Source organism: Agelaius phoeniceus, chromosome 13 (assembly GCF_051311805.1).
Source record: "Agelaius phoeniceus isolate bAgePho1 chromosome 13, bAgePho1.hap1, whole genome shotgun sequence".
NCBI classification, from domain to species: Eukaryota; Metazoa; Chordata; class Aves; order Passeriformes; family Icteridae; genus Agelaius; species Agelaius phoeniceus.
The window spans coordinates 16924594-16943461 of NC_135277.1; the positions used below are offsets into that span (position 1 = coordinate 16924594).

Consider the following 18868-nt stretch of genomic DNA (forward strand, 5'->3'; position numbering starts at 1 on the left):
GACAAATTGAGCCTGACCTCTGTTTCCACACCCAGCAACTGCAAGGCAGACAGACAATGACGGAGGGATAACCACAGCCCAGAGCCTGGGCTCCCCACCCCTCCTGCACAAACAACACACCCAGAGACAGCTCCCTGGCAGTGCAGGACCGACCTCCCCATGCTCAGCACCTTCCCAGCACTGCAGAGAGGGAATCCGGGCTGGCACAGAGAGCTGGGTCCGGGTCTGACCTGACCTGACCGGGCTGTGCCTAGCAGGGGGAACCTGAGGTTCACGCTCATGGGAGGAGCTGGGTTGGGTCACACCCCCATTAGAGCTGGTTTCCAGCTTATTCCCTAAAACAGATACCACAGATCCGCCATAATTTCCCTGGGCTGTGAGCAGGAGGGAGCTTCATTTATATCCACAGCCAAGGGAATACAGGGGTGCTCAAGGGAACCAGTTGGTGCTCGTATTTTTGCCTGGAGGAGCCAACTCAGGGTCATGCTTCGGAAATACTTCAGAAGCACAGCAATTAAAAGATTGGAGCTGGCAGGCTGAGCTGTCTCCCTCTGCCCTGATCCATGCCTGTGTCCACCCACCTGCATCCGCCCGGAATCACTCCTCTAGGCGGGCACGCACTCATCCACCTCCCGACACGGTGGGGGTGGCACTGAAACTCCACTTGGCTCCATCCCCCGAGCTGCTGCTGACCCTAGGGGACAGGCAGGGCTTCTCGCCGCTCCCCCGGGGGTGCTCCCTGCTCCCCGTTGGCGGCTGTGCCTCTCCAGCCCCGTGGCAGCGTGTGCCGGCAGCGCTGCGTGCACAGCAAGCCCCGTCCTGCCCGCCCCAGCAGCAGCAGCAGCTGCACCCTGCGCTCCCCTCGCTGGGAGGAGCTGGGTTGGGTCACTGCGCTCCTTTGGCGGCTGATCCCGAATCACTGAGCACTGCTGGGTGGATCCGTGTGGCTGACAGGGCTCTGATCAGCAGCTCTGCTTGTCCCAGCATTCCCATCCTCTGCCCTCCAGCTGTTTGGCCGGTCCCTGCGGGGCCCCGGCTGATCCTGCCCACCCTGGAGCATCTTGCTGGGCTCGGGATACATGCACAGGCGGTTCCTACCGCCTGATAGCCTGACTCACACACAAACCCTGGTCTCCCAGAGCTCAGAATACGGATGCCAGGTTTTCTTCCCATGGTGGAGGGAGGCCAAAAGAGGAGCAGCAAGACGAGAGCTCCAGGAAGCCTCACACAGGAAGGGAGGCAGGCACGGGCTCTCTGGTGCTGGCTGCAGTGCTCTCCAGGCAGGATGCTCCAGCCACCACCGCTGCTGCCACCTCCCAGCCCTGCTGTCAGCACTGATGGGACTCACACAGGGCCTCAGCCTTAGCTTTCCCACGCAGGAACAGCCTTGGGAAGTGGGAGGAGGAAACGGATCTGCTCCATGTTCCTGGTGCTTCCTCTCAGCCCTCCATGCCCTGTTTTTTTTTTTCCTCTTGTGGGAGCAGGGAACAGCCTGTGTCACGGATAACAGAGGCAGTGACAGACACTGCTGGGCCATGTGAAGTGCTGTGTACAGCCCCAGACTCCTCCCAGCCACCATCCTGCACCCTGGGACAGCCACCAAAATGCTCGGGGCTGGTTCTATCCTCCAACCCTGGGCAGGTTTGCAGGATGCTGTTGGAGGTGTGGGGGGCAGCAGCAGGATGCTCAACCCCCTCATCTGGCCAAGGCAGACTCTGAAATGCCCACCATGGGCAGTGAAGGCCCAGCTGCCTACTGCCAGGTGGGAAAAGGCAGGAATGCTAATGGAATACAGGTTCTAGCCAATGGATTTGCTGTGTCCTGGGAGTGTGCTCCAGACGTGAGGGTACAGAGGGGGTGGATGGTGGAGCAGGGAGATCTTTGTGGATGCTGAAAGACCACAGAGAGCACAGGTCCACCTTTGGGGAAACTGAGGCACAGCCTTCCAAAGGGGTGCATGCAGCCCACAGGGACCTTAGCCCATCCCTGTCCACATGCCAGGACACCAGAGCAGAGGATGAACTCCTGGGGCGTGGGACATCTCCCTGCTCCAGCTGCACACCCCAGCTTCAGGACATCCCAGGGACCGAGCTCCCATGGGGCACCCCAGGCAGGGATTGCCCTTGCCCAGGCAGTCCAGGGGAGCTGGGATGTTGGCTCAGCTCTGGAGGCTGCCTGCAGTGCCAGAGGCTGGCTGCCAGCCCGGGGACGGCGGTGGCAGGCTCAGCCCCAGTGCCCATTGTGCTCCTGAGGGAGCAGGGCTGGGGGAAGGGACACGTTCTGGCCTCAGCGTGGGACCGAGGCCACCATGGTCACCCAGAGCAGGGCCAGCAGGGCTGGGGACCCGCCACTCCTGCAGGATTAGCACATTCCCACGGCTGCTGAGCTGGGATGGGGCTGGGATGAGGAGGGAATGGGGTGAGATGGTACCAAGGAAGGATATGGTCAGGTGAGGAGGAGGCTGGGGTGGGATGGGCTGGGGCAGGATGGGACCAGGGTGGGATAGGGCCAAGGTAGAACACTGCCAGGGTAGGAAGGAATTGCAGCAGGATGGGGTTGGGATAGGATGTGGCCAGAGTGGGCCCATCCCATCCCATAGATAGGGCTGGGATGGAAATGGAGTGGGATGGTGCCATGTAGGGATGCAGCCTGGCTGGGATGGGACTAGAGTGGAACAGGGCCAGGCTAGAATGTGGCCAGGCTAGAACAGGGTTGGGATGGGATGGGGTTGGGGTGGGACGGGGTTAGGGTGGGATGAGGTTGAGGTGGGATGGGATTGGGATGGGATGGGATTGGGATGGTACCAGAGCGTGCTGGGAATGGGGTAGGATGGAGCCAAGACAGGATGTGGTGAGGGTGGGATGAGGCTGGGCTAGGATGGGGCTGGTGTGGGATGGACCCAGGGTGGAATGGGGCCACGGTGAAGGGGCCTGCCCTGGCTGTGGGTGCAGGAGGAAGCACGTCCTGCCTGGATGGAGGCTGTGAGCAGGGAGCAGGGCTGTACCTCAGAGTGCTCATCCTGCAGCCTGGGGCCAGGGAGGGCTCGGGAGGATGGAGCACAGCCCGCAGCATTCCCAGCGTCGCTGTTAGTTTAACAATACCCCGCTGGCCTGCATGCCGGGGCTAATTTTATCCTTGGAGCCAGGCCAAGGCGGCCCTAACTTTCCTCGCTGTGATTTATCCCAGCCATTTCCCTTCAAAAACAAGGCCCCCGTGCCAGCCCTGCTGTCTCCAGGCAGCAGCACACTGTCCCAGCCAGGGCAGAGCAGGGCAGGATCTGCCCCTTGGGGGGCTGTTTAGAGAGCAGGAGGGTGGTTGCTGTGGGAACCCCTCCTGGGGTCATTCTCCCCACACCACGGGGATGTTCAAAGCTGGCTGGAAGCCAGGGGATGCTCAGGCAGAACCTTCCCCGGGATCCTGGAGCAGCTCTGTTTTCCACAGACATCTCTGGGAAGAAGGTGGGTGTTTTTTCTACCAATGATTTTATTGAAAAGGCTGTGGGGCTATTTTTTTCCCTTTTTTTCCTTTTTTCTCCCTTTTCCCAGTCAGCAGCCATACTTGAGAAAGAGATTTCTCTTTGCCTCTGTGCATCTAGTTAAAAACTGATCAGTAAAAATGCTGCAGAAAAATGGAAAATATTGAAAACATCTTGTGACAAACAAACAAAAAAATCTCTTCCAAATAAAGATCTCTTTTCTTCTCTCTTTTTTTTTTTTTTTTTCCATCAGAAAAGCTTTTAGTGTGCAAAATGTCGACCGCTTGGATTTCTCCTCCCAGCGGGCTGGGATGCACCCACCCCTGCTCCAGGAGAGTGGGTTTTCAGAAAGCTAAAAATCACTGGGCAGAGACCCCAGCACCGTTACCTCCCCACCTGTCCCTCTTGTGATCCCCCCACGCTCCTGCCAGACCCGTGGCAGGGTGGGAGGTCCCCAGGGAAAGAAAGGAAGAGGTGGCACGGCCAGCCCGCGGGCGAGCCCTTCCCTGCCAGCCCGGGAAGGGGGAAGAAGCCCAGAGTCATTTGGTCACTAGCGTGGTGAGTTCCAGCCCGTGCGAGGAGCCGCGGGGGCTGCGGGCAGGGCGGGGCGAGGCTTAGAGGTTGTCGTACATGCGCAGCGTCTTCTCCAGCTGCTGGCTGACGCGCTGGTAGAAGACGATCTGCTGCCTCAGGTAGGACTGCATCATCCTCTTGAAGTCGGCCACGCGGCGCTCGTGGAAGTGGTTCATCTCGGCCTGCAGGGCGAAGCCCACCACGCGGCAGCGCTTGCGGATCCCGTCCGCCTCCTCCTGGTCCATCCTGCCCTCGTCGCTCATCCGCTGGCTCTCCTTCACCTTGGCAAAGGCGCCTGGCGGGGCAGGAGCAGCGTCAGGGAATGGGTGTGACCCTCGGGCCCCTTCCCTGGGCAGCCCTGCTTGAGCCCATGGCCCCCCATGCCGGGGCACCAGCCTGGCCCCAAAGGAGAGGCACAGACCTGCCCCATGGCAGGGGGGGATCTGCCTGCATCTCCCCCTGCCCATCAAACCTTTCCCTCTCCTCCAGGCAGGCAAAGACCGGGAGCATTTTCCCTCTGGACTCTGGCATCCCCAGCTCCTTTTCCATCCTGGGCAGTCAGCCTCAAAACCAGTCAGCTGGTTTTGGGGGTCTGGGCTCCTGAGTGCTGTGACTCAAGGCTTGGGGTGCAAAGCTGACATGGGGCAGTGTTAGCACAGTGAAGCATCCCAGCCAAGCCTTCCCTCCAAATATTCCAGCCATTCCATGAATAGGGGTCAGGAGCAGACCTGGGAGAACCCAGCCCAAAGAAGCAGTGAACCAGGATGTGGCAAGGGCACGTGGTGCTGTCTGGAGCTCAGCTGGGAAAGCATCTCCCACTCCCAGAGGCAGCTGATGCTCTGACACCAGTTTTTCCCTCTCCTTCCATGTTTTTTTACAGCTCGGTTTCGAAAGAATCCTGCCTGGCTCCAGCCCTGCATTCCTCCCCCTCATTAGCACAGAGGCTAAAAAACTAAAAACAGGATCTGGCCCGCACTGGGCTTTCTTCCCTTCTCCCTGCCCCTTGCCGGGAGCACCAGACCCGGGGTTACAGTGCTCCCGCTGCGCCAGCCCTGCTCCCAGAGGGGAGGAGGAGGAGGAGAAGGAAGAAGCGAAGTTTGGAGGCCAAATCCTGCCTTCCGCTCTGCCCACGCGGCCTCGCTTCCGGACGGGATCCAGCCCCTCTCCATGGGTAAACAACACTCAGAGGAAAGGCAGGGAAGCTGCCCGGGCAGGATTGAATCCTCCCTGCGCCCTTTGCCTTCCCAGCCTCCCCCAGGGATGCAGAGTGATGCACAGACATCCCTGCATGTTGGACACAAACAGCCCTGGCTTCACCCTGGGGAAAACCTGTCCTCCACACTCTGGGGACACTGGTGTGGGTGTCCCCTCCCTGCTGCGGGCAGCTGGGCAGGGAGGAGTGTGAGTGGACTTTGTCCCCACACCCACACTGCTGGCTGCCTGGGTGCAAAGGGACACCGAGCCCTGCCTGCCTGCCGCCTGCCCCAGGGAGAGAACAGCTGACACTTCTCCCCCCCTCTGATCCCACCAAATCCAGGGAACCAGGACAAATGGGACATGGGGAGCTCTGATGCCCTGGGGGTGCTAACCCCCTCCTGCTGGGCTTGGAGGTGCAGGGACATACCCTTGAAAAGTGTGACCCTGGTTGTCCCCAGAAGTTCAGTGTGTCCCCTATTCCACTGCCCTGCCCCCTCGGCCCCTCTGACCAACCCAAGGCCATGTCCAGCCATGTCCCAGCCCTGGGGGAGCAAGCTCTGGTATTCCTGCTGGCCACCCATTCTCTGCCTTGGCAGGAAGGGAGGATGAGGAGGGACAAGTGGCAGTGGGTGGGGATGCACAAGAGGTGCAGGGCAGGTCACCTCAGACATAACAGCAGCAGTGCTGGCTCCTGCTCACGATCTGGGGGACGTGACATCCCTGCTGACCACCCCTGGCAGTGCTTTGGGTAGCACCAGCAGCAGTTACAGAGTCCATGGGATCACTGGGGCAGACTCTGGACCCAACAGCCCTAGCAGACTCTGCCAGGCTGGGCTGACTGGAGGGCTGTGCCAGCAGGGGCCACACCGCTCCCCTAAGAGGCATAGGCAGAGGTTCCCATCCCCATTCCCATCTCATTCCCCATTCCCTTCAAGGCCCAACAAAGGATTTCCTCATGGCATCCCCATCCCACTTGCAGCACCATTCCCACTCACATGGGGCCATTCCTGGGGAGAAGAATGCCTCTTTACCTTTCTGCAGGTGGATGATGTCTGGGAAGTTGGAGAGGAGCCCTTGGTACAAGGAGAGAGTGTCCAGCATGAGGAACAGGTCATTCTTGGGCTGCTCAGCAAACATCTCCCCCACAGTCTCGTACGTCTTGCCCGTGTGGGAGATGGCATTGTTGAGAGCATCCAAGCTGTAGGGAGGGTCCATGTGGAAGGAGTGGCTGATGGCTTGGAAGGCATTGCCCAGCTTCTGGAACTCCTTCCGGAAGCCCCCCACGTGCTTGCGCACCAGCTCCGATGCCACGTTGGTCAGCTGCAGGACGCTGTCATCCATCTTCTTGCTGAAGGCCTTGAAGGCATCCACGCGGTCCTCCACATCCTGCAGGTCCTGGTGCTCCGTGGGAATCTGGATGGTGAGGAGGAAGCTGGCGCCCACCATCTCGTCCTTCTCCGCCCGGCGTTTGCCCAGCTTCCACTGCTTCTCGTCGCGGCAGCAGAGGAAGTGCTGGAAGCCCTCGTACTGGGAGAGGACGGGGTGGCTGGTCATGTGCTCCATCCAGAGGATCAGCCGCCGCTTGCGCTTCTCGATGAAGTCCTCCTCGAAGCGGCCGGTGGCCTGCTTCTCGGGCAGGTGCGGCACCGAGATCACCGTGAACTTGTGCAGCAGGCGGTTGTAGAGCCAGTCGAAGTGCTTGTAGCGCCGGTACACGGGAGAGTTGAAGTTGCTGGGTGTCAGCTTGTAGGAGATGTAGCTCTTGATGCCCTTGAACTTGGTTTGCTTGGTGGGGTCCTCCACGGAGCAGATGAACGGGTGGGGGTTGGCCCTCCACTGCGGGCCTCTGGAGCCCATCTCGATGCAGTAGGTCTCGGCGATCTTGGACATCAGGGGCACGTCACCCAGGATGAAGGCTTCCACCCCGGAGCGGACAAAGCAGGAGAAGCGGTTGAGGTTTCTGCCCACCACGCTGCCCCTCTTGGAGGAGCCCATGCTGTCCTGCCTCTCCAGCGCCGGCTTGGGCCGGTAGCCGGCGTGCTGGTGGTGGCCATAGGCCGCCGGGCACGGCAGGCTGGGCGAGGGGTGCCCGTTGGTGCCCGGCGCGCTCCGCGGCTCCTCCACCACCGTGCACGCGTCGTCCCAGTCATCCCAATCGTCATCATCATCATCCTCAAAACTGCCCTGGTAGGAGATGCCGGGGTTGGGGGATGCCGAGTACAAGGAGGAATCGTGCCCGGGGGAGCCGACCGGGCTGCTGGAATAGTCCGTGTAGTTGGAGCCCGAGCGGGAGCGGAGGATCTCGACGTAGGAAGCGGGGAAGAGGCCGGTCTCCCCACGGCTGTTTTGGCCCTGCAACCACCCGTCCAGGGAGTTCTCGCTGAAGATGACGAGCTCCTCGTTCTCCTGGATGCTGATCTCCTCTTTGTTTTCGCTCTGGAAGTTGTAAAGCGCTCTGGCTTTCAACGCCATGGCCGGTCCCGTGTCGGGAAGAGGGGGGGGGGAGCCAGCGGAACGCAACCCCCCCGGCCAAAACACCCCCCCAATCCCGGCAATACCGCGGGCTCGCGCCGCTCCGGGATCACCACCAGGCGCTGTGGGAAATGGCTTGGCCGCTTTCCCAGGAAAATAATAATAATAATAAAAAAAATTAAAAAAAAAAAAAAGGTGGAGAAGAAATCCCTTACGAGGTGACGCCAACGTCCCTATGTCCAAGTGACCCCCCGCGATCCCGGCGCCCCGGTTAAAAAGAACATTCCCCGTTTAAAAACGGCATTCCCTGGATAAAAAACAAGATTCCCAGTCACGCGAGCGGCGTTCGCCTGGCTCCTCCGGGATGTGGATCCCGGCCGGCCCGAGAGCCGGGCTCTGCCATGTCCGCGCAGGGTTTATCTCCCTGGGAGGCTGATCCCGAGCTTTCACTCTCCGGGAGGAAAACCCCTGGCTGCCAACGAGGAAATAAATCCAAAGCGATTTTTCTCGGGGCTCCTGTGGGTATCACACCCTAAATTTCCCGTCGGTGGGCGCTGGGAGACCGCCGGGCACGACCTCAAACCCTGCCCAACCTCCCGGTGATCCCGGGATTTTGCAATTCCTTTCCGGGCCGACTTTCCCGATGGTTGGTGGGGTCTGGTTTTTCCCTGAAATCCGTAAATCTCACGCAGGACGGAGGCGGCGCCGGCGGTGGTGCCCGTGTCGGTGTCGGGGCCGCTCCTGCAGCCACCGGCTATGACGGGGCAGCGCCGGGGCCGCTCCCGTTGCCGAAGGGGTGGCGGAGCCGGCCGCCAGCCTCCCGTGACGCAGGGCAGCGCTCCCCGCTCCGCCGCCCGGTTCGCGGCGGGGAGCGGCCCGGCCCGGCCCGGCCAGCCGCACGCTGCCCTCTGCAGGCAGCCGGTCCCGGGGGCACGACTCCCCGCCCGCGGGGGCTGCGGCTGCTCCCGCGTCCCCGCCGGGTCGTGCCCCTCGCCCGTGCCCGGTCCCGGCCCGCAGCGCCCCGTGCCGGTGCCCGGGCGCGGGGGAAACTGAGGCACGGGGCGAGCGGGCTGAGGGGGGCGCGGGGCCTCCGCGCCAGGCGGGGGCGCTGCGGGCGGCGCGGGCGGAAGCGCGGCGGGCGGGCCGCGGGGTTGCCATGGAGGAGCTGAGCGCGGCGCTGGCGGCGGGCGTGGGGCTGGCGGGGCCCTGCAGCCCGGCCGCGCCGCACCCCCGGCTGGCCGCCTACAAGCCCCGCAGCGGCCCTGGGCAGGCCGAGCGCCGGCAGCGCCTCCTCCGCATCCAGAGAGAGTGAGCGCGGCGGCGGGCGGGATGGGAGCCGCCGGGATGGGAGCGCGGGGCGCGCTGGGCCGGGCCGGAGCTGCCTGAGGGGAGCGGCCCGGGCCGCGTGTGCCGTGCGGGACCTGACACCCCGCGGGTTGTTTGCTCGACCCCAGGAGGCGGCTGGACTACGTGAACCATGCCAGGAGGCTGGCGGAGGACGACTGGGCAGGGGTGGAGAGTGAGGACGAGGACAAGGAAGGGGAAGATGCGGAGGAAGAGGCGATGGACGTGGATGCTGGTAAAAAGCTGCCCAAGCGCTACGCCAATCAGGTGAGGAGCCAGCTGTGTCCCCGTGGCGGGGTGTGACTGTGGGGCAGGGATGTGGGGTGCTTTGAGGCCCCGGTGATGGCCATTTGGGGGCTCAGAGGAGTGTGTCCTGCTCGACTTGGTGCTCGCAGAGAAATTGTGCTTAGTTCACCTCCAAAACACGTGGAGATGGGATGTGCTTTCGAATCACTTAGGTTGAAAAGACCTGGAATGTCACTGATTCCAGCCATTAATTCTGCATCACTGTGTTCCCCACTTTAGGAGATTTCAGCTCAGCCAGCAGCATGAGTACCCTGTTAGGCAGTATTCAGTTAAAGATTTCTGTTTCCCTGTGTTTGGAAAGGAAAAAAGGGCAAACTCAGCTAGGTTTTATCAGCCTGGGTGCTGTATTGGTTCTAGATAACACACAGCCACTTAGGCAACCTCTGAAGGGGTCAGTTTGTCGAGGCTCTTTACTCCTGACATTTTGGAATCTCTAAGCCCTGCTGTGTTCTTAAAATTAAAGTGCTGGAGTGGGGACCAAGGTGTGGGGTGCCCAGTGTGAGCCCTGTGCTGTGGTCTGAAGCTCAGTCAGCAGCTGGGGAAGCAAGAAGAAGACTTGAGGAAGAATGTGTTAGGCAGGTTGGCCTTCATTAGAGGGGAGGGAAGGAGCCCTTTCGGGGGTGACAAGCAGTGCCAGCTGCCCTTAAAACACCCAGTGTCAAAGCAAAGTCAAAACCTCCTTGCTTTACCCTTGAGCTGTTTGTTGTCCATAACTTCAGCAGAGCTGTTACTGACTGGTTCTTCTCCCTGGGCTCCCTGCAGCTGATGCTGTCAGAGTGGCTGGTGGATGTCCCCTCAGATCTGGAGCAGGAGTGGGTTGTGGTGGTGTGTCCCGTCGGGAAAAGGGCTCTTGTCGTGGCCTCCAGGGTAAGTGGGCTTCCACCAGCTGCTAAAGGATGTCTACCCATTCACAGACAACATAAAACTAGCTTGACTGGGTTTTTTCTCTCCTTTTTTCCTCACAGGGCACAACAGCAGCTTACACGAAGAGTGGCTTCTGTGTCAACAGGTTCCCATCCCTGCTGCCAGGAGGAAACCGGCACAACTCAACCAGTGACAAAGGTACAGGTGTGAGGAGGGTCTGGGATGGAGAGAGGGGAACTGCCTGGGAGTTTGTGTGTGCTCACAGGCCCAGTGCTGCTCCTCCAGCTCCCCCAAGGCCCACAGCCGTGCCCCTTTTTTGTGCTGGGGGTGGTCAGCTTCAGGCCTTCTGTATGTCTGGAGATAACTAGATGGGAGCAGTATCAGATGCCTTTATAAGCACACAGAATCCCTGAATGGTTTGGGTTGGAAGAGACCTTAAAGCTCATCTTGTTCCACTGCCCTGCCGAGGACAGGGAACCTTCCTCTAAAACAGGGTGCTCCAAACCCTGTCCAGCCTGGCCTTGGACACTTCCAGGGATGGGGCAGCCACAGCTGCTCTGGGCAATCTGTGCCAGGGACTCAGCACCTTCACAGGAAAAAATTTCTTCCTAACATCTAATCTGAAATTGCCCTTTTCCAGTTTAAAACCATTGCCTCATGTCCTGCCACATCTTTTAATAAACTTCCTGTTTGACTGACACTCTTAAACCCTGACATCCTCTCTGTCCTCTAACAGACACCTTTGTATGGTGTCATCTTCCTTAATATGTCTTGGAATTCTTTTTTTTTGCCCCAAAAAGAGAGGCTTATTGTCTGGCAAATGCCATTTCCTGAAACATGCCCTTGCTTGTTGTGCCTCTGACTGGTGCCTTTGCAACCTTGTGGGACTCCTCAAGCTCAAGGCTTTTTGGGGCTGCAGTTTGTGTTGGCAGGAGGGGATCCCTCTGCACGCCACAGTCCCACATCAGGGCAGGATTACTGTCATAGAGCTGGGACCTGGTATTTGCCAGCTGGCTTGGGCAGTGCTAGGAGCAGGTCTGGACCTCCCTGTGTTTGTGTGTGCAGTGTACAGCATCCTGGACTGCATCTACAGCGAGGCCAAGCAGACCTACTACATCCTGGATGTGATGTGCTGGAGAGGACACCCTGTTTATGACTGCCAGGTACTGACCCTGCCCTCCCTGCTGTTCCCTGAGCTGCTTTGCTCCAGCACTGTGTGAAGCTCACTCTGCAAAAGGCAGAAATTTCTCCTAAGCACCAGCATCTTTACAGCTTTAGAGCTGCTGGATAAGTGTTTGGGGGGGAGCAGCAGGGTTTGGGGTGCTGTTTCTGCAGATTAAGTCGATTTGTAAATCTCCCAGGTGAGGGCAGAGGATCAAAGGTGCTCAGCAGACACTGCCAGGTGATGTGTGGTGAATGGTCACTAACTCTGCCTCCTTTCACAGACTGACTTCAGATTCTTCTGGCTCTCCTCAAAAATCCAAGAGGAGGAAGGGCTGGGAGAGAAAAGCAGGATTAATCCGGTAAGTCCTTTTGTACTGAGGAGGAGGCTGAGGGGGGCTAAGCTCTCCTGTTCAGCAGGCTTCAGCAGTTTCTTTCACAAGTGGAAGCTTTTTTTTTCCCTTTTTTTCCTTTCCCCTCACAGATCAGGCTTCAAAGTGTAGATCTGATGAAATGGGATGCCGTGGTCAGGATGTAAATAGAACCACTGCATATTGTAAATGAGTTTAGTGGGTTTTTTCCCCCCCATCCAAAGTGCTGAGGGAGATCACACTGCAGGGTATCAGCTAACTTCCATGCTGTTTTTAGCTTTCCCTTGTAATGGAATGGAAAGCCAGTGTGGTTTCTTCAGGAGCAGTGTTGGTTGGCAGCCTGACTACAATGGGGTTTATTCTGGCAGTCTTGTGGGTTTGTAAAGCTTTAAGCCTTCCCTCTGTTTAAACTGATCATTGAAGTTGTCAGGATGAATGCTGGCTTGCCACCCAGAGTCCCTGCTGAGCCAGAATAAAAAGTCTTGCTTTGAAGGCTTACACATGGGGGTCAGACCTAGAGTCCACAGCAGCTTGGAACATGAATTTTGGGTACAGACATGAGAGATTTGTCTGCTCAAACATGGTCAAGCAGAGCAGCTCCTGTGAGCTGAGCGCCTCGGTGATAAATGGAGCTGACTGCAGTGAGGGTGTCTGTGTTCAGAGAACATCCTGTCCTGACTTCCAACAGGAATATCCAGAAGATAACTACCTAATGGAGGGGGGGGTCGTTTCAGCTTTCATTTCCTGGGTGGAAAGATTGGCTTGGCTGAGGCAGCAGCCTGGAGCAGACATCTGTCTGCTTTGCATCCTGCCCGGAGGTCATCATTTTCTATTTTGGTTAGAAGAGCATCTCTGGGTCAGGTCTCCTGAAAAGTCCTTCCTGCAGTCTTAGGTGCTTGGGAAAAAAGGTATCAGGAGTATGTGGGAGCTGTTCCTCACCCTTTCCCTCTTATGCCACATCCTGCACCAGAGGAATCTTTCCTTTTTAGCTGCCTGCACACCAATGCAGCAACTTGTTCTCCTGTAGACCAGAGAGTTGCCTCTTCTAATCCTCTCTTATTCTTCCAGTACAAATTTGTGGGCCTGCAGAACTTCCCCTGCTCCTCGGACAGCCTGTGTGAGCTGCTGGCTACAGACTTTCCCTTTGAGGTGAGAACACTCAGGTGGGGGCCTGGACCCCAGCCTTAGCAACAGCTCTGCCAGTGCTGGGAAAGAGGTGCATCCTCTCTCCTTGGGAATTTGCTCTCCTGAGGCTGCAGAAAGCTTGCCAAGTTGCTGTTTGCTGTGTGTGAGGTGGATGCCTCTATGCCCATGTTTGATCTGTTGCCTTGTCACACACCTCATCCAACCACATAAACGAGCAAGAGTTAAAGCACAGCACTTCCTGGGTTTGTGCTGCCCTTGCTGCATTTGGCTGTGTCTGAAAGAGCCTCTTGGGATGAGAGGACACTCAGGCTGCCTCCACAGCAGCACAACTCAGGTTCACATAGCAGTGTGATGGACAGCTGACCTTTTTAGGGCCAAAACTGGTATTGACCACTACCCTGGGTGGGGTTTTGTGCATTTCCTTGGTGTTGGTGCTTCCAACAAGGCAGCTGGCTGTTTTTTGGGGAGGAAGGAGAAGGGTGGTAGTAAGATCCCAATGTTTTTGAGGGGTTTGGGTGTTCATGATGGGTGCTTGAGGTGTACTGGAGCTGGGGGCAGTTGGCTGTGACAGAAATCACTGAGCAGTGTTGTTTACAGAGCAGGACACCTGTGTCTGCTTCATCAGCTTTAAAAGTAGAATCATACAATATTGAGTGGAAAGGGACCTGCTAGTAGCCTCAAATTCCAGCTCTGGCCCTGCACAGGACAGTTCCAAGAATCCCACCCTGGGCCTGAGAGTGTTGTCCAAAGGCTCCCTGAGCTCTGGCAAGCTTGGGGCTAATGGCTGCTGCTCTGGGGAGCCTTTTCCAGTGCCTGACCATCCCCTGGGGGAAGATTTTTCCTATATCCACTCTAAACTTCCCCTGCCACAGCTGTTGTGCTGTTCTGACCTCTGGGGAAGGGCAGGACAGGCAAAGCCACGTGCCACCCAGCTCAGTTCTGTGTGGTTGTGAGCAGTGAGTCTCAGCCCCTTGTGGAATCAGCTCTGGCTGCTTTTGTCTGCCCTGGCTCACTTGTCACTGCAAGGGAAGGGGATGGAGGAGGCAGTGGCATTCCGACCCGGTGACAGTGACAACATCTGTGAGCCAGAACCTCCTCCAGTGGCTGCAGCTGTTCCTGGGAGTGCCCAGCTCAGCCCTACGTCAGGAGCAGCTTCCACAGAGATTTCTTGTCCCACGAAGCCAAAAGCCACGTTGATGTGACAGTGTCTCTCATGGTCTCCCATCCTGAGTTAGCCATTAAAATAGGTGTAGGTTTAAGTTAAGGGCACTAACTTGGCTGTGAGGAATGACTTTGATTTCTGCTTGTGAAAGCCAGAACAGTCATCAGAGCAAGTTGGAAAGTCCCAGCCCCTCGCTGGTCTTGCCAGACCCTGCTCTGAACATGGATTGAAGAGGCTTCCCAGCTTTCTTTCAGCTGTCTTGCTCAATAATAAATGCTCCAAGTGCCTCTGTAGAAACAGTCATTCCTGGCTTTCCTGAGTAAAGTCTTCATCCCCTCCTGAGGCATCTGTGAGGAAAGGCTGCAGCATTTGCCCGCTGCACTCAGAGCAGCAAACTTCTGGGCTACAAAGGAGGCCATTGCGAAACTCTGGAGCAGGAGATGGAGCTGCACAGGCTCCAGCTGTGTAATCCAGCTGTGATTTGCCCCCCCAAACCCTCTGCTGTATCAGGGTGTGACCCCAAGAAGCAAAACATGGTGTACATTGGCTCAAAGCAGCCCCAACACCACAGGAACTGTGGTGCTTTTTCCAGGAAGAAGGCAGCTGTGGGTCTGTGTGGTGTGCCACAAGAGGGAGCCCAAAAATCCCCAAAAACACCTCCTACCACCAGCACAGAACAGAGTAAACTTTGCAGGAGGCAAAATACATCCTGACTATGGGTCGAGGGTAACAAAGTCTTGGTCTTAGGTGTGGACCCAGCATCTTTTGATGCTGACAGGGATCCTGTGTGTGTGGTGGCCACAGAGGAGGTCAGTGCTTTCAGATCTGGGTCTTCTTCAGAGTTAATCTGTAACCTCAGAGCTAGGGCCTGATCCACTCTATTCAGTGGACTCTTATTCCCTGGAATTCAGTAGACTTTGGATCAGTTGACTGGCTCTGAATTTCAAGTGGTTTTCAGAGTGGATCTTAAGAGCTACTGTCCCTCTCACAGATCTGAGTAAAATCATGCTTTCCACGAAGGCAGGGGAGCCAAAGCCTCTGAGAAACCCTGATGCTTAGGAATGGGAGGACTGTTAAGCACCTAAAATCTGGAAAGCATGGCTGTGGAATGTTAAATCCTGCCAGGCCAGTCTGTCCTCGGGTTTGGGCCTTCAGGGACAGCATCAGTCCTGGTTCTGATGTGGCCACTGTCACTGTGGTGACTTGGGGTAGGGACCCGGCCAACAAATTAAATAAACGAGAAGGAATATAGGAGTCACTTAAATTAGGCAATGGGTAACGTGACCTGTCTCCACCAGGCTGAACTCCTTTGAATTCTCCAGCTTGGGAAGGTATTTGGAGTGATCTGGAAGGCCTTCCAGGCTCTGATCTGTACTGAAACATTCCTGTGGGTACTGGAGAATCCCCGTTGCTCATCGAGTGCCACGCACCCACAGGAATGGGCTGGATGTACTGGAGTGCTGCAGAATCTGATTCTTGCCAGGAGGCAGGGTGGGGGAAAAGCTTTTCACTTTATATGTCCAGAGGGGTTGCACAAGCTCATCATGATGTTTACTGTTCCGGTTTTATGTTTTCCTAGCACAGAAATCCCCCTTTTTCTGGGATTATTTTGCAAAATGTTAACAGTGACTGAAAATTATGCACAGAATAGTGCCAGAAGCTTTACCCTCTCTGCCAGAGGTTAGCAGCTGTGGAGCAGAAGTGGACATACACTGCTTTGTGCTCAGCCAGTGTTTCTGTTCTGGAGTCTGTAGGATCAGGGAGGGGCCTGGGAGCAGTTCATCCTGAGGTGGGCTCTTGTTCTCCTCTTTTCTGCCCACTCAGCCACTCTTCCTCGTAGCCAAATGGCCTTTTAAGAGCTTGTGAAGCTGAGCTAAGAGGAGCACCACCTCCAGCATTAGTCAGCCTGACAGCAGGATCCAACCTTGCAGAGCACACCCCTGGGAAGCGTGGGAAGAGGGGGGATGAGGATCCCTGAGCACGGTGGGGAAGTGGGGAAAACGTCAGCCAGCTGCAGCACTGCAGAGTGTGGAAATAGTAGCACAAGAGTTAGGGCCTAAACATTTAAAGTCCTGAGTGCCCTTAACTGTCACTGATTGCTAGGAGAAGTTCTCTCCAGGGAAACGTTAAGAATTTTTTTGGCATAAGCCAGCTGAAAGAGCTGTTAGGAATCGGGGCTCCTTGGCGTCACACGCTCGGGCTAATTACTTTCCAAATGTATTATTTAAACTAGCCCTAATCCAGTAAAGTGGGCTGCCTTATTCAGAGACTCTCTGGCTTTTCTGCAGAATGGGATGAAAGCATCCAGAGGACGTTGCTCTGTGCTGACACCAAGCTGGACTCATTTGCCTTTGACAATTTAAAGCCATCTGGGAGTCACTGATCTTTCAGGGCAGCAGCTCTGCAGGTTTCTCCTTTCCCTTCCGCTATTTATTGCACTGCTTGAGGAAAAATGATCCAGCTGGTGGTTTTGGCCTACAAACAGAGAGCAGAGCCATTGTCTGCTGCCTGGTCATTCACCTGCAGGAGCCTCAGCTCTGCCCTTTCATTCATTCTCTCTCCTGCCCGCAGGTCGATGGGCTGCTCTTCTACCACAAGCAGACCCACTACACCCCGGGCAGCACCCCGCTGGTGGGCTGGCTGCGGCCCTACATGGTCCCTGAGATCCTGGGGCTCACCGTGCCCGCCACTGAGCTCACAGCCAAGCCTGACTACGCCGGGCGGCAGCTCCAGCAGATCATCGAGAGCAAGAGGAGCAAAAAGCTGGCGGCAGAAAAGGGCCAGGCAGCCACGAGGAACGGACACTACGAGCTGGAACACTTGTCCACCCCTCAGCCAGAAAAGTCTCCGGAGGGCCGGGATGGAGCAGTGAGCCAGATGGAGAGTTGAGCTGCTGGGACAGCCCAGCTGGGCAGAGAGCAGGGAAAAAGCTCCCTGCTCCTCACTGTGCCTCGTGCTCCTGAGGGGGCAGAGTAATAATGATAGGATGGCTTTGTTTAAAGGGCATGACAGTGGAATATCTTGCCCCAGGTGCTGCTGGATTTTTTGTATTTGTTGTTAGTATATACCTATATACTCCTTGCCAGGACTTCTGTGAGGCCTTAACAGTCTGGTTCTTCACTAAAGCAGTCGTGTTGGGAAATGATTTGTCCCCATAGCACAGGAATACAGTTCAGCTCCTGACCCCGCTTCTGTTAGAGTCTTGGCAAAACTCCAGCATAGGAACAGTGCTTGGACCTCTGAGGTGCAGCTGCTGCTTGTGACCCTTGCAGCAGCCCCACCTTCCCAGCCTGGAAACTGGGGCTCCTCAGCCTTTGATCCAGCTGTTTTCTGAGGCCTTTCCAATGAAAGTTGTTACTAACAAAAAGTTTGCAGTGATCTGCTGTAAATGCAAAGGCTGGACTTTCCACACCCATGCGTTCTTGGGAAAATCTAAATTTCCCTGCGTTGCAGCAGGACCTGCCTTGGAGCAGGGCTTTGTGCAGCGCGAGCACGGCAGAAGCCTCTCTCTCCTCAAGGCTTTTCTCCCTAGTGGGGGGAGGAAGGAATGGGTTCTCTCTGAAAAACGCTACCATTGATCGTGCCAAATAAAAGGTTTCTCAGAAAGACAAATTCTTGAGCGTCTTCCTGCTACCTAAGGGTGGATGCGTGCTGTGCCTCCCAAATAGGGATTGAAAAATTGGTTCCAGTGCTGACTGGAGCAGAGGAAACGCTTGTGTGGGTTTAATTCTCTGCACATCGAGGTACTTCAGTCTCTTGTCCTGTCTTTCTCATCCCAGCCCAACCCCATCTTTTAAGCACCAGCTGCTCCCCCTCCCTGGTCTTGGGGGGATGAAATGATCGTTCTCACTGTTCCCAGGTTGGTTTCCAGAGAGAGATGAAAAGGAGGGAGATGAAATACCAAGCTCACAGCAGCGTTGGGGACTCTCCTCCCAGCTCTCTATGGAAATTCCCCTGGAGGAGATACTGAGAATGGGGGATGGCCACCTGCAGATAGCGGGTACACTTGTATCCTGCCCTTGCACCCCCCGTTTTTCCCAGAAAGAGCCTGGTTTCTGTGCCAAGCGTGTGGGCTGTGTGCGACCATCTGGCCGTGCAGTGCTATTGATGATAGCAGCGGGCAGCAGGAACTGGCCTGGCTGTGGGAGGGGGCTGCCCTCCCCTCCCCTTCCCCGCCAGGGAAGTGGCACCCTGGCCCCGCAGTGTTAGAGCTGTCGCTTTCAAACAGCTGCTTAAGTTACTGGTTTCGGTGTTATTTTTTTAACATATGAAGCAGCTGACCCAGGGAAAGAGGATGAGCACCTGGACTGCCTTAACCTCCCAATCCCTCAAAGGTTCCCACCTTCAGCCTCCCTGCTTGGCAGACGTCTGCAGGGAGAGCGCTGAGCAGGAGACCTCATCCAGCCTAATGTCAGCAGAGTTTTCCTTCCATCAGGCAATTAAACCCGGAGGTGGGCATCTGGATGGAAGATTTGTGCATCCCTTAGGGCAGAGAAAGCTGCAGCTCAGGTTACTGCCCTCCAGCAGCTTTCCAAGGTCCTCCAGGAGGGAAGGAGAGTAAATAAACCCGAACAGGGGCTGTGTGCGCTGATGGAGAAGAGCAAGAGGGAAGCGACTGCAGCTTCCCGCCGGCTCCAGATGATGCCTCATAGTTTCCCTTTTAAAAGCATGAGCTGGGCTGGAGAAATAAATATTTGCGTTACAATTCCTGTTGGGAACGAAAGGCTGTTTTTGGAGGGAGGGTGTCAAACGGAAGTCGCAGGGGCCAGCACAGTTTGGTGCCGTGACTATTCTGTT

At 56.7% G+C, this 18868-nt stretch overlaps 2 protein-coding genes across 2 annotated transcripts; one reads left to right on the top strand and one right to left on the bottom strand.

Moving 5' to 3' along the window:
- Positions 1 to 3463: 3463 nt before the first annotated feature.
- SNX33 (sorting nexin 33) lies at positions 3464 to 7928 on the bottom strand. Its single transcript, XM_054642067.2, has 2 exons — positions 6277 to 7928; positions 3464 to 4343 (listed from the first exon to the last, which is right to left on the bottom strand). The coding sequence occupies exons 1-2, from the start codon at positions 7715 to 7717 to the stop codon at positions 4090 to 4092; spliced, it is 1695 nt and encodes a 564-aa protein (XP_054498042.1). The 5' UTR covers positions 7718 to 7928; the 3' UTR covers positions 3464 to 4089.
- Positions 7929 to 8717: 789 nt separating this feature from the next.
- SNUPN (snurportin 1) lies at positions 8718 to 17683 on the top strand. The gene is made up of 8 exons (XM_054642156.2): positions 8718 to 9025; positions 9172 to 9328; positions 10130 to 10234; positions 10333 to 10429; positions 11297 to 11394; positions 11677 to 11754; positions 12832 to 12912; positions 16643 to 17683. The coding sequence occupies exons 1-8, from the start codon at positions 8874 to 8876 to the stop codon at positions 16958 to 16960; spliced, it is 1086 nt and encodes a 361-aa protein (XP_054498131.1). The 5' UTR covers positions 8718 to 8873; the 3' UTR covers positions 16961 to 17683.
- The last annotated feature ends 1185 nt before the right edge of the window (positions 17684 to 18868 follow it).